The sequence below is a fragment of the Cavia porcellus genome, unplaced genomic scaffold (assembly GCF_034190915.1).
Source record: "Cavia porcellus strain 051 isolate PalLab524CR breed Dunkin Hartley unplaced genomic scaffold, mCavPor4.1 scaffold_10, whole genome shotgun sequence".
In the NCBI taxonomy this organism is placed as follows: Eukaryota; Metazoa; Chordata; class Mammalia; order Rodentia; family Caviidae; genus Cavia; species Cavia porcellus.
This window is the reverse complement of record NW_026947493.1, coordinates 79176784-79189990: the sequence shown is the minus strand read 5'-3', so window position 1 is coordinate 79189990 and position 13207 is coordinate 79176784. Positions and strand designations below refer to the sequence as shown.

General features: G+C 38.0%; 1 protein-coding gene across 8 annotated transcripts in view; it reads left to right on the top strand.

The window, feature by feature from the left end:
• Positions 1-13207, top strand: part of Trps1 (transcriptional repressor GATA binding 1) — a 231408-nt gene that overhangs the window by 42139 nt on the left and 176062 nt on the right. For all 8 annotated transcript variants that reach the window (XM_063257653.1, XM_063257650.1, XM_013143982.3 and 5 more), the window contains one exon: positions 963-1891. In XM_063257653.1, the coding sequence (XP_063113723.1) occupies positions 965-1891 (927 nt within the window). In that variant the 5' untranslated portion in view covers positions 963-964. The remainder of the gene's footprint in view (positions 1-962; positions 1892-13207) is intronic.

Sequence of the window (13207 nt, the reverse complement as noted above, 5' to 3'; positions counted from 1 at the left end):
AATACACATTGCTTCTCCATATCCTTAGGGTTCTGATTCATTAGATTGCTGTGGAGGAATCTGTCCACAGGATTCAGCTTTGACCTCCGTTGATGATGTCACTATCCAGAAAGACACAATTGAGCTACCACACGAAGGGAAATCATAGGATCCTGCTGAGTCTTTGCCATTTTCAGCTGCAGCATGCTGGTGTTGTGTGCCTCAGCATGAGGTCACCTTCCACTGTACCCCTGGGGTTCATTGCAGGCTGTGTGTAGTGTGCCTTGGCTTGGTTTGCTTTGCCATCATGGTAGACACAATCTTGTTGAAACCAGGTCCTCCTCATTTTCAGGAAAGCTCTCAAAGTGTCTTAAAGAAATTGGTTGGCAGCTCAGAGATGAAATGTTCATTATCCTCCATTTCCTGAGAGTAATAGCGGGACTCTAGGAGAGCATTTTGGCTGCAAGAGTGTAGTTTGGTTGCCCAGTGTAATCAAACTATAATTGATGATGTTTACCTATATCTCTGTGTAGCATGTACACATATAATATGTATTCCATCAACAAAAGCATGTGTATATATTCTATAACAAGTATACATATTATATATAATCCACAAATGTGTATGAGTGTATGTGCATTCATTTATCATCTATTAAAGCTAAAGAAAGAAATTGGGCAAAAATGCAGTTGGTAGGGAAGGCTAATAATAATGATAGAGCCAGGAAAGATAATCGTCCTTTAATATTCATAAATCTTTTTAAATATTGATGAGACGGTCTGTGACAAAAATAATTCCACCTGTAAATTGTTTGCTTGAGTTTCAATTTCTTGCTATTTTTAAGACTGATAGTTCTGCTGGAGGAAATATTTTATTATACCCCTTAGAAAATCTTAAATAGAATGAGTAAAGTATTCTACATTTGATTACATGTCCATGACTTTCAAATAACCCTGCTCTGCCTTGTCCGTGTATTTTTGCAGATATGGTCCGGAAAAAGAACCCCCCTCTGAGAAACGTTGCTAGTGAAGGCGAGGGCCAGACCCTGGAGCCGATAGGTGCAGAAAGCAAAGTATCTGGACAGAACAAAGAATTTCCTGCAGATCCGATGTCAGAAAATACGGATCAGAGCAATGCTGCAGAACTAAATAATAAAGAGGAGCATAGCTTACATGTCCAAGATCCATCTTCCAGCAGTAAGAAGGAGACCAAAAGCTCAGTCCTGGGTGAGAAGGCTGGCTTCAATTATGAGAGCCCCAACAAGGGAGGAAACCTTCCATCCTTTCCGCTTGATGAGGTGACAGACAGAAATATGTTGGCTTTCTCATCTCCAGCTGCTGGAGGAGTCTGTGAGCCCTTGAAGTCTCCTCAAAGAGCAGAGGCAGATGACCCTCAAGATATGGCCTGTACCCCAGCGGGGGACTCATTGGAGACAAAGGAAGATCATAAGATGTCACCAAAGGCTACCGAGGAAACAGGGCAAGCGCAGAGTGGTCAAGCCAATTGTCAAGGTTTAAGCCCAGTTTCAGTGGCCTCAAAATACCCACAAGTGCCTTCAGATGGGGGTGTGAGACTGAATAAATCCAAAAGTGACTCAGTGGTGAATGACAACCCAGATCCGGCACCTCTGTCTCCAGAGCTTCAGGACTTTAAATGCAATATCTGTGGGTATGGTTACTATGGCAACGACCCCACAGATCTGATTAAGCACTTCCGAAAGTATCACTTAGGACTGCATAACCGCACCAGGCAGGATGCTGAGCTGGACAGCAAAATCTTGGCCCTTCATAACATGGTGCAGTTCAGCCATTCCAAAGACTTCCAGAAGGTCAACCGTTCCGTGCTTTCTGGTGTGCTGCAGGACATCAATTCTTCCAGGCCTGTTTTACTAAATGGGACCTATGATGTGCAGGTTTGTGCTTTATATTGTGGTCTTTTTGTCCAGGAAAAATTACCCATAATGAAATGTGAGTTTTCACACCAAGGTCCCCAGACCCCGATGGGCAGCTTTGTAGCTGCAACACAAGAGCTGGATATGCCCATGACTGCCTTGGCCAGAGGGTTTTCAGAGTTGTCTTTATCCCCTGTAATAGGAAAACTCCCAGCGTTTCTATGGGGCTGAGAAAAGCTTTTGCACAGGACTAGCTAGCTTTCATATTTCTAGACATGTTTCATGCTAGCTGGATATTTTCACAGTCTTCCAAAAACAGCACTAATCTTATGGCTGTGCATGATAATAATTCATTCCTTGTTCTAGTTTCTGATTAAGGCTTCTGCTATAATTTTTCCTCTTATGAAGATCTTTTCTGTCTCTTGGATGAAGATTCGATTTTGTAGTAGTGAGCTTGACTGGACTTGTGTCGTATTGATGGTTACAGAGTTAGTCTCCTGAAAAAACAAAATAATTGCAAGTGAAATTTTAGAAATAACATGATGGTTATTGAGACATATGTATGAAAAAGCAAAATAAATATAAATGAAAATAGAAAAATTATCTTCTAGACTGGTGAAAAAGAAGTTAAGATTATAAATACTAGGAACACCAGAATAAACTTGGTAGGTCAATAAAACATTTCTTTCTGCATTTAAGGAGAAAGGTAATAATTTATGAAAACACTTAGTAATGATTTAGTTTTGTTAAAACTAGCATATTTTTAAATATACTTTCCTATCTTATTTTACAGTACATTTCAATGAAAAAAAATGTTACTATTTGAAGTAGAATGAAACATGGAACTGATTCTAAGGAAACGTATTCATTTAGGTTTAGCCATTTTTGTGTAGTTGAAACATGGTCAGTTTGAGAAAGTTTTTGTTGTGACCTGTAGGTTTTTGTTGCACTTCTGTCAGGCAGATATCTAAATATTGTTTAACATTAATCTTCTTTAGGAATAACTAGAAGTATCAGCGCACTGATGAAATCATACCACACTTATTTGCAATACTAAATATTTTGAAATATCATACTAACTTAATAATCATAGCACATTTGCTGTGATCTTTCCATTGACCTGAAGAAAGACAAGCAAAGGGGTTACAAGTAACACATAGTGAAAGTATTTTACAATCCCTATAAGAAGAACCAGAAGAGAAATTTCTAAGTTCTTTGAATGTCAGAATGGCAATCTTTCCATATTAAGAGAGATACGAAGGACTCTTACAAAGCCAGTTTCGTCGCTGGTAAAGCGCTCTTAAAAAATCTGCCTTACTTTGTGAATTTCCACAAATAGAATCATTTCTGTGGAGAAGCAAATTAAGCCAACGTAGTTATTATGCATGAAAGCTACATGCTTTGAACTGCTGTCTTATTAAAGATCATTTCACTGTCTTATGTCAGATACACTCTGCTGTCAGACTATGATTGGAAAGCAAATACGCGTTTTAGATAAAAGGGTTGGAAGTGAATATGTCAGTATGGGAAACGGAGTTTTATAATTAGCAAGTAATATGATGTTAATACCTGGATTTCCGGCAGGAGTCTTACTTGTTCACTCTGGGGACAGCTTCTGAGGGAAGCTGATCGCTGCTGTCAGAAAGACTCTTAAAAGGAAGATGACTAAAGGCCTCTTGTTGGGAAGAATTCAGAGGTTTAAACACACTTCCATTTCCCCCCAAACAGTTATTTGTTAGATTCTTAGTTATTTATAGTAAAGTTTATGTTTGGGTAGAACACTTTTCCTGGGCAGTGATTTTTAGAAATAAAACAGATGTGTGAGCTATCTGAATTTGAACTAATAGAACGAGAAATAAAAAGCTGATCCTGGGCTCTGCTGCCCACTAAATCCTGGCAGCCTGCTTGGTAAAGATAAAAAGTGATAGGAAATACCATGCAGAAGATACTCCTGTTATGATTAATTCTTTTTCAGGAGCTAATACTATGACAAATGGAAGAAAGCAATCCATGGAAAAAAACCAGTGATTATTTCAAATGAATGATTGGATTTTGAAACAGGTCTAAAAAGAGTTGACATTTGCTGGGTATGGTGCTGTGTGCCTGTAATCCCAGGACTCGGGAGGCAGAGGCAGGAGGATTGCTGTGAATTTGAGGCCAGCTTATGCTTCATAGTGAGTTCAGGGACAACCTGGGCTACATCGTGAGATCCAGTCTCAAAAATGAAAAACAAAACCCAAAATAAATAAATAAAGAAAGAAAGAAAGAAAGAAAGAAAGAAAGTTAACTGCCATATCCAAAGATAATGCTGCCTATATTTACAAAATACAAATTTTGAGCACTCTGTCCATACACCAGATATTGATGTTCCAACGTGTCTGTTGATAAGTAACTCATTAATATTTTTGTGCTGAAATAAATACTGAGCAGCTCCTTTACTTGAAAAATAAAAGCACATGCGAAATTCTCCTTTTTTCTCCATCTGTGCTGTGCTGCAGAAGTGCTATTTGACAGATTCTTTCTTTTGCATTTGAACTATTTGGAGACTGAAAGCTTTCATATAGAAAATGCTGCCTGTTGAATTTCTTTAATGTAGATTTTTTTTTTTTTTTTGCCACAAATGTACATAGTGCGTTCATGATCTGACTCTTTTGATTGCATGATGCAGATAAACATCAGTATTATAGACGTAATTTCAGGAATTATTTATATAAATCTATAATTTAAGTTAATTGGAGGACTAGATGAGCAATTCATTAATCCTTTTCAATTAAAGTGCATTTTTTAACCGTCAGAGCAGTTGCTAGCTAATGATAGATTTATGACATTTTAGGCCAAGAAAAAAGGAACAGAAGCCAGAAGTAAGAAAAGAACTTAAAGAACTCTGTGGCTTTGATCTATATTTTGGTTTGACAAGGATGGTTTTAAATAATTTGAACCGACTTGAATGCAAATGTGAAATATACGATTGGGGAAAAGGAGTCATTTAAACAACTTTGAAGCTTTGGTATATAAATTATAAATTTATATATTTGGAGAAATTAATGAAATTTAAGTGATTTAAAAATTGTACTAATGTGCTTTTCTATGTATATTTTCTAACAAATGCCTGTGGTTAGCATGCTGACCAGAGTGTAGAGTGTTTATAAATATAATTTTATGAAATAATATAAAGTTATTAGTTTGGTGAAGGTTCCCTTAAATAGCCATCATAAAATGAACGCTGTCTATTTTTTTCTTTGTACTGGGGATCGAACTCATGACCTCACGCTTTCGAGGCAGGTGCTTACCCCACTGAGCTAGATCCCCGGCTATACTGTCTTCTTACATTTTTGAATTTATGAGTTTTTCTCTCATACACCTTTATGTGGCATGCCCAGCCCTGAAATCATAAAATGTCATTTCTTTACCAAATAAGACAAGAAAAGATACAGTGGCTAGCCCAGGGCTAATTTTTGCCTGGATGTTACTTTCTCAATTTTTCATATTCCTCTCGTGGTTTATCAATTGTTAGGCTTACATTTAAAAAAAAATAATGGCCACGACATGATAGGGAAGCCCTTCATGTAATTTTTTACTATCTGTATTCAGCCTTTGAGGCTTACATGTCCACCAATAATAGGACAAGAGATTGAGTTCTTAATAAAAGTAATTACAGCCTCTTTCTTTTTAATCTGCTTTATTAAGCTTATATTTAAAGCATCACTGAATGGAGGGCTGCATTTGAAACTCAGACTGGGCTGTTTCATTAGGGCTTAATGTGCTGTGCGTTAGGGCGTTTGCATCATCTTTATAGGGAAGCTTTTAGCTCTCAGATCGGGTTATAAAAGTAGGAGTCCTGTCTAGCTGTACTTCCCACGGGAAAGTGTTTACACTAGCCAAGTTTATGAACGCTCATGATGTGCATTGTTGTCTCTCCATATTCTAAATCTTCGCTATTATAATGCATTATTCAGGACTTCCAAGAGGTAGCTACTGGATTCCAGCTATTATGTTTGTTTTGGCCTTCAATGAAATTCTAAGGGTAATAGAAGAATCACATTAGTGCTTTGCCAGGGACTGTCTTCCTTGAACTAGGAAAGCTGCATTTCTGTTTTGTAAATAGTTTTTTAAAAATCAGAGTTGTGCAACATGTCATGTTAGAAACAGGAAGAATAGATTTAGAGATAGGAAGTCATCCTTTGCATCTGCATTTTCAGCATATTTAACTGTGTGAGCTTTAAAGATCCTTAACTTATACCTGATAGTACTTTCATTTGAACAGGAGATTACAGTTAGGTCTGAAAAAAAAAAAAAAAAGAAAAAAAAAAAAAAAACCTCAGGGAACATTAATCTCATTGTGGTTTATTTTGACTTGTCTTGAATTTTACTTCCAAATATTTATTTTTTGCCTTGGAGTTTCCTTTGATCTGCAGTAGGAGGGAAGTTGTAGATCTTAGCGGGTTCTGTTTCTTTGTTTTTTCTGAGTTTAGGACAATTGCACTTTAGAAAAACTGGAGAATGAGACTTTAATCAATTCGGACTGTCTGCAGAGTACAGAATGTTTAGCATATGAACCTATTCTTATTTCCAGGGCTGTGTCTCTTTAACAAGTAATAAAGTGTGCAAAATAAAACATATGCTTACCCCAGGGCCATAAAACAAAGCAAAATTCTGACATTTCCCAGGTCATTTTCATCAGTGGAGATGGCAGAGCTGGATAATGTAGCCACCGAGGTGGAGCAGTTAGACGGTCTTCGATAGTCCAGCTACCTGCCCGACAATTAAATTTCCATTTGGCCCTGTTACATGAGAGCTGGTACAATAAATGTCAATACCTCTTTGATTTTTAGTTTATTTGTTATCATTCAAAGAGTGTATTACCATTTTCTAGAATATCAATGTTTCTCTCCAGGCAGAATGTTTAGAAGAAAAAAATTATGGTTATCAGTGCAGCCAATCGAATTTAGCATTATTCAGCTCTTAATAAAAATTTTATCTCTCAAATGGCCTGCTTTGCTGACCATATCAAGCCAGCAGATTATTCCATGCTTTTTTATTTCTTGGGTCATTGTGATTACAGCATACTTGCAGCTGTTGGGAACACAGATACACAACAAACTAATGCGCCAACCCCAGGAAAGTTTGGAAGGAGACAAATTCTCTTTCATTTTCTGAATTTTTTTTTTTCCCCCTTGAGTCTACTTCTGAGAATCATTAGACTGTAGAACTCTTCGTAAAAGGATTCCAAATTTGGAAGCCAGTGTGCATTTTTAGGATATTAACCCTTGTTTAATTTTAATTGAAAGTGATCTAAAATTTATTTTTAGTGGCCCTCAATTTGATCAACTACTTTTGTTAAATTACATACTAAAAAATTAACACATCTTTATATTTTCCCAAGTTTTGATATACATCTGATACCAGCTACTTTTTAGTAAGGGTTTTGTATGTGTAAACATAGTTCTCTGTGTGCCTCATCTACCCATCTTCAACAAAACCCTTAAAGTACACACTACCACTGTGTCCACTTTTAAAAAGAATGGAAGTACAGAGCGAGGGCTTCTGGGAAGCTGACCAGGGTCACAGCGTTGTCTTGCTAGGGTAGACAGGATGTCAGCCTGGGTAGCGAGGCTACAGAAGCCAGTCATCACAAGCACCGTGACGTAACAGCCTTCCCAGATACCAGCTGAGTTCATGTAAATAGGGGACAATGGATGACAGCCCAAGAAACCCAGCCCAAGAGCCTGTAAACCTGGCAAGTTAGGTGCATGCCTTGAATCATATTACATATGGTGGCATTGTGACTTCTTGGAGATTTTCTGTTAACTGTCTTGTAGTGTAGGGCTACTTTATTGGCATTTAGTAGGCTTATAATTGAAATCACTGGAAAGAAAACTAAGTGTACTGATTTGACTCTTTTAAATTAGTGTGATTCATTTTTACTGGTACTTTTGTTACAGAAACTAGTTCTGGTAGGGTGAGTAGGGGGCAAATTTTGACTTCCTCAATTAAGAATGCAATGTTTTATCCTCCCGTGGAGTGTTTCATGCATGTGTCTGATTTATTTCACATTCTCCCCCTGTAGAGGACTTTGAGGAAATTATCATCTATGGATGGGCTGAGTGGTTGTCTTCTGCTCTTATAGTCACAGACACACTTCGGGTGGGTTTTTGTATGAAGATTCAGTGTGAAGGAGATGCCCTCAGCTCCCACTCACGTTCTCCAAGACTGTGTGATTGAGGTTTTATCCGTTGCCTGTGTTAAAAGCTGGATGGGGGTGGAGGCCGAGAACAAATCAGAATGCCTTTCCAGTGTCTAATGGGAGCCTGCTGCACACCCAAGTGAGCTGTGTGATTTCACTGGGCCTGGGAGCGGAATTCAAGTGGTCTACCTGCCTGGCCTTTCTCCTTTCGCAGGCAGATGGCTTGTAACTGTGCGATGAAAGAGCACCTGAACTGTTCCATGTGTCCAGTAGCCTGTTTGGGAATTGGATAATAAGTGATGGTTTGTTTCGGGACCTGTTTTTCCTGATGAGGGCGACTCGGCCTTGATATTTCAGCAAAGTCCCTCAAAATAACTTTTTTGTTTCCTTTCTTCCATCCTTGTATTTTAGAGTTAACTAGGTAGAGAATCTCGGAGTTTCCTGCAGTTTGTTTCTGATACTGACTCTCCCCGACAGTTGAGAAGCCGTCCGACTCTGCCTTTCCCACCCTTACTGTTTGAGGGGTAAACTCTTCTTGGTGTCTTTTTTCTTTCTTTTTTGTTCCCTCCTTTTACTCTATTTTTCTGTTCTCTTTTCCTTTGTGTTGTTTCTCTTCTCCCTTCATTATCTTTTCTTTCCTTTCTCCTTTCCTTCCTCTTTTCCTCCATCTTTTGTCTCCCTCTCTGTTTTCTCTTTGCCTTTTTAAATTTTTAAAAATCCTCCTTACAGATAAGCCTTTGTACATTTTTTTTTTAAATGTCTTTTTCCTTTTTACCGGTACCAGGGATCGAACTCATGACTGCCTGCTTGCAAGGCAGGCGCTTATGCCGCTGAGCTAAATCCCCAGCCCTGCCTTTGTACATTTTGTAGGAAGTGTAAATCCATTTTTTTTTTCTTTGATAACAAGGATTGACCTCAAAACTTTGCATTTGCCATGCAGGCACTTACACCGCTGAACTAAACACCCGGCCCCGTACATCCATTTTTAACAGTCAATCGAATTATACGTGTAAAATTTAAATATGCTGTCCAGTAAAACACTTTTGCTGAATTCTCTCTCACTAATGCTCCGTAAAGGGTTAAGACTAAGGCCAGCATACCTGTGTTACGGTCAGCTTTCTATAGCGGATTGCATTTCTTTATTTCCTGAGAGTGACTTACCTTGTTTCCTTTTCATTTCTGCCATTACTTGTATGTGTTTTACTCTCTGAGATGTCTTTGCACAATTGGTGCCTTTGAGGTTCTTCAGCTGTCAGTTCATCTGCCCATGGCTTGGACAGCCTTGTTTGGTAGCTTAGGAAGTCTTCTTTATCTGTCTGTTTGGTTGGTTGCTTTTCCTCTGCTGTTAGGGTGTTAGCAGAAATACATATTCCACTGTGACTGTCATCATTTACTGGTGAGCTTTTTGTACTGCCCATAGACATGTTGATTTTCTGGACTATGTTGTTTCTTTTTGTACTTCTAGTACTTCTCGCATAGTAGGGTTGCTGCAGAGCCCTTCCTCGTGGGGGAAGGATGGTCCTCATATTCAGGGGTTAACCTGTTTTCCCATTAGAATCCTCGTTAGATCACACATGCAGTTCTTACTTGGGCTGCATTTTCTCTTTCATGGTTTTTTTTTTCCCTTATGAAATACTGGCATCTAAACTTTTGCAGCTGACTTTAAGATATGTAGTATTCTGTCATCTAGATTCCAAACAACTATAGGGAAACTAGTTCATGGTACTATTATATTGAGTAAAATGAGGAAAATGGTTTAAGGTAAATTGTTTATCTTTGTAATCCCCAAAAGGTCATTATAAAAATATGTATTCATGAAAAGTATGCAGAATTTTTTCTTAAATATGTCCCATATGCCACTTCGACCACCTTTTTCTCCACTTGATTGGCTTTTATAAATCCAAACATAAAGAGTATTTAATAGATTATTACAGCAACACTGATGGGAACAAGCTGTGGGACTAAACCACTCATGACACGGGAGTGAGATCACTGCTGTGTATTTAGATTTGCTATTGAGAAATTTAAACATTCGTTTGCCACCAAAAGTCCATCATTGAGGGACATCCTACATTCTGGAAGGTGTTTGGAAGCACTGTACCTGCAGAATCCTTCTTTATATATATTAGCAGATTATTTCTGACTAAAGTTATTTTTAGCTAAGATTAGCCCTCACCGATTTGAAAGTTGTTCATTTGAGCAGTGATTTTTCTTTAACAACTTAGCTTTTCATTTTTAAGTTTTACTTTTCTATCAGCCCATAACCTCAAGTCCTCTTAAATTAGTACCCTCATAATTGTCTCTGTTGCTATCAATTATAGTACTTGAAAATGAACCACATCTGAAGAGAAGTTTGTGTTTAGTTCAAACAACTTTTTTTCACTGTATTGAAGATAAGTATGTGTGCTAAAGTGCCATGTGAATTCTGAAGCTTTCAAAAATGTTTTCCTCTGACATTTTTAGATATTATTCTTGTTAGTGTTTCCTGCGTATTATTTGAAGAAAAGAAGGAAACTGAGATTAAAAACTTTGCCAAAAAGCTACTCTAGTATATTTTTACTCTCCAATGACAGGTGTCTTTTAAAGCATATATGTAAAAAAATTATAAATGAAGGCTATGCAAAGTACTAAATATGTTTAATTTTTAAAATCATGAATACAGTGAAATAAAACGCCATCATAATCCTTCATGAAAATGATTTAAAATCTCTTCTTTTTCATGCTGTAGCAGGTTTTTTTTTTTTTTTTTTGAGTTTTTAAAAACCCAATTTTGACTCACAACTAAATGGCCTTTTGCATATAGCTGAAAAGTGAATTTGTACTTCTCTGAAGAAGTTTCTTTCCCTTGGGTTCAGTCAGTGATAGTGGTGTGGTGAGTTAGCGTGGCTGCCCCATTTCAGGTGCTGCGCGGGTTTGGGGAGAAACTGGTCTGCTGGTCCTGTCTTCCCTAAGGAACTCAGCCAAAATGCACTGAGTCCTCTCTCCCTTGCAAACGTTCCTGACATTGTCTTCCTGTATTCCCAGGATACAAACAGCAGCATTAACCTTTTCCTTGTCGGCTCAGAGTTCTGCTCATACTGAGCCCATGCATTTGTCCCTGAGTGACTTTGCCACTTTCCCTGTATTTAACTTTATTATTTCATAGACAGAACACATTCACAGGATGGTTCAAGTATAAAGCCCATCTGTGCTGGCAGTGAGCATGTTGCTTACTGTGGTACTCCCTAGCCCCATGGAGCTGTTACTGTTAGCGAATTAACTTGAAATAAAGAAAAATTAAAGAAACCATTTCAGTTGACATGAAGACCATTTTTCACTTGCCCTAGCCTCTGTCAAATGCATGGTAGTCACATGCGGTTCATGACGCTCATACTGGATAGAGAAGACCACAGAGTGTCTTCATTATCTTGGAACATTCTCAGGACAGCACACCTAAAGTTCTAACTTGGTGCTCACTTGGTGGGGTGCTATAAAAGGTCAAAGTGCATGGTGTACAGTCTCACTCATAGCCACACTGAGGAGAGGTGATGGGGGAGATCTTTAAAAATGTGTCCTTTCATAAAATTTGATGTAGACAACTTTTTCTGGGAGCAGACAGTTATAAGTAAAGGTGAATACAAATGAATAATTCTTACACTTTTTCAAACATCATAAAATGTGAGTTTCTTGTAGGCGAAGAAGTGGTCTAGCTTGTTCGCTTTATATCCCTGGTGACCATTACAGAGTCTTAACACAGCAAGATACTCAGTAACTGCTAGGTGCATGAATGAATGCATGTAATTTCTTTTTTGTCCAGGCAGAATTAACAATTTATTATGATGTAAAAACCGTGGATAACTATTCTGGTAATCCTTTTTAATAAACTGTTCGCCCCTGCAGACACTTACTTACGTAACTGCTCTTGCTATGTATTTGTTTTTAACCTAGAAATGAAGAGATTAAAAATATGTATACATTACAAAAACACAATAAATATGGTCAGTAGGCCTGGCTATTGTTTCTTAAAATAGTAAGTTGTGCTGCGGACACAGCTCAGCAGCACAAGCACCTGCCTGGTAAGTGCACAGTCCTGAGTTCGATTCCAGTACAAAAAAATAGTGAGTGGTGCTTTATTTTAGATTATGTACATCCACTGTTTTAAAATCTGATGTACACACATCTGTGACCGTAGAAAATAGCAGCATTATCCCAAGCTTCTCAATCTTTTTGAAAGGGAGAAGGAGTAAAATTTTAAGTAATTTTTCTTTTGGCAGTTATGTGACCCTAATATTGTGTTAACTTTTAAGAAGCTGTATATACTAATGTGGTTAATGTGGCAGGCACGTAACCCAGGTTAGTGAGTTAGTGTCAGGACTGCTATTCTCATTAAATGAGATTGCTGAGTTCTGTTTGCTGTTCGGTGGTACTTGAGAGAGCCATCAATGGGATGCAAGTTTTTGTCAACATAATTCAAGTGTATATCTATTAAAGCAGATCTTTTTGGGGTAAAGAATCACAACTTTTAGACATGCCACTAGTTTAAATTGTCTAACCTAATTTCCATAGCTGTGTTCATCAACATGTCTTGCTGACTTTTTCACAGAAGTGCTTATCTTTTGTCGTCTCTTCCGTTGCTGATCATCTTCTCAGCTTGGATTGTGGACTTTTCAGGTAGTTAAGTCACACCATCCCTGCTGTGATAAGAGTTGTGGTAGTTTAAATTCACTTCAAAATCCTGTGAGAATATGCGTGGTCTCTGTCAAGCTGTTGCAGTGTGGTCATGGCACGTGAGACCTCCAGATTGCAAAATCCAGAAATCATGATGCACGGTAGTTTCTTAGGAATCTCCCTATAGAAGCAGAAGTTCAAAGCGTTTTCTATTAGGAAGGCTCGACATCTCCAAAGCAGTGTAGTTGCTGTCACAAGACATGTCACACGGGTTCTGTTTTCACCTTTGTTAAACAAGGTCGCAGTGTGTCTGAACTGACCCCTTTGGTCCAAGTTTCAGTTTCTGAACAAAGTATCTTAATGATGGCCTTTGAAGTTTTTGTTGTCTGAAAGTAAATTGTTGTGTTTTATTTATTTTTTTTCTCACCTGCCATACATTGGGAAATCCATGCAAAGGTTTTGCAGTGGGAGGCATTACCTTTCAATGCCAGTTGTAGTTGCTTTAG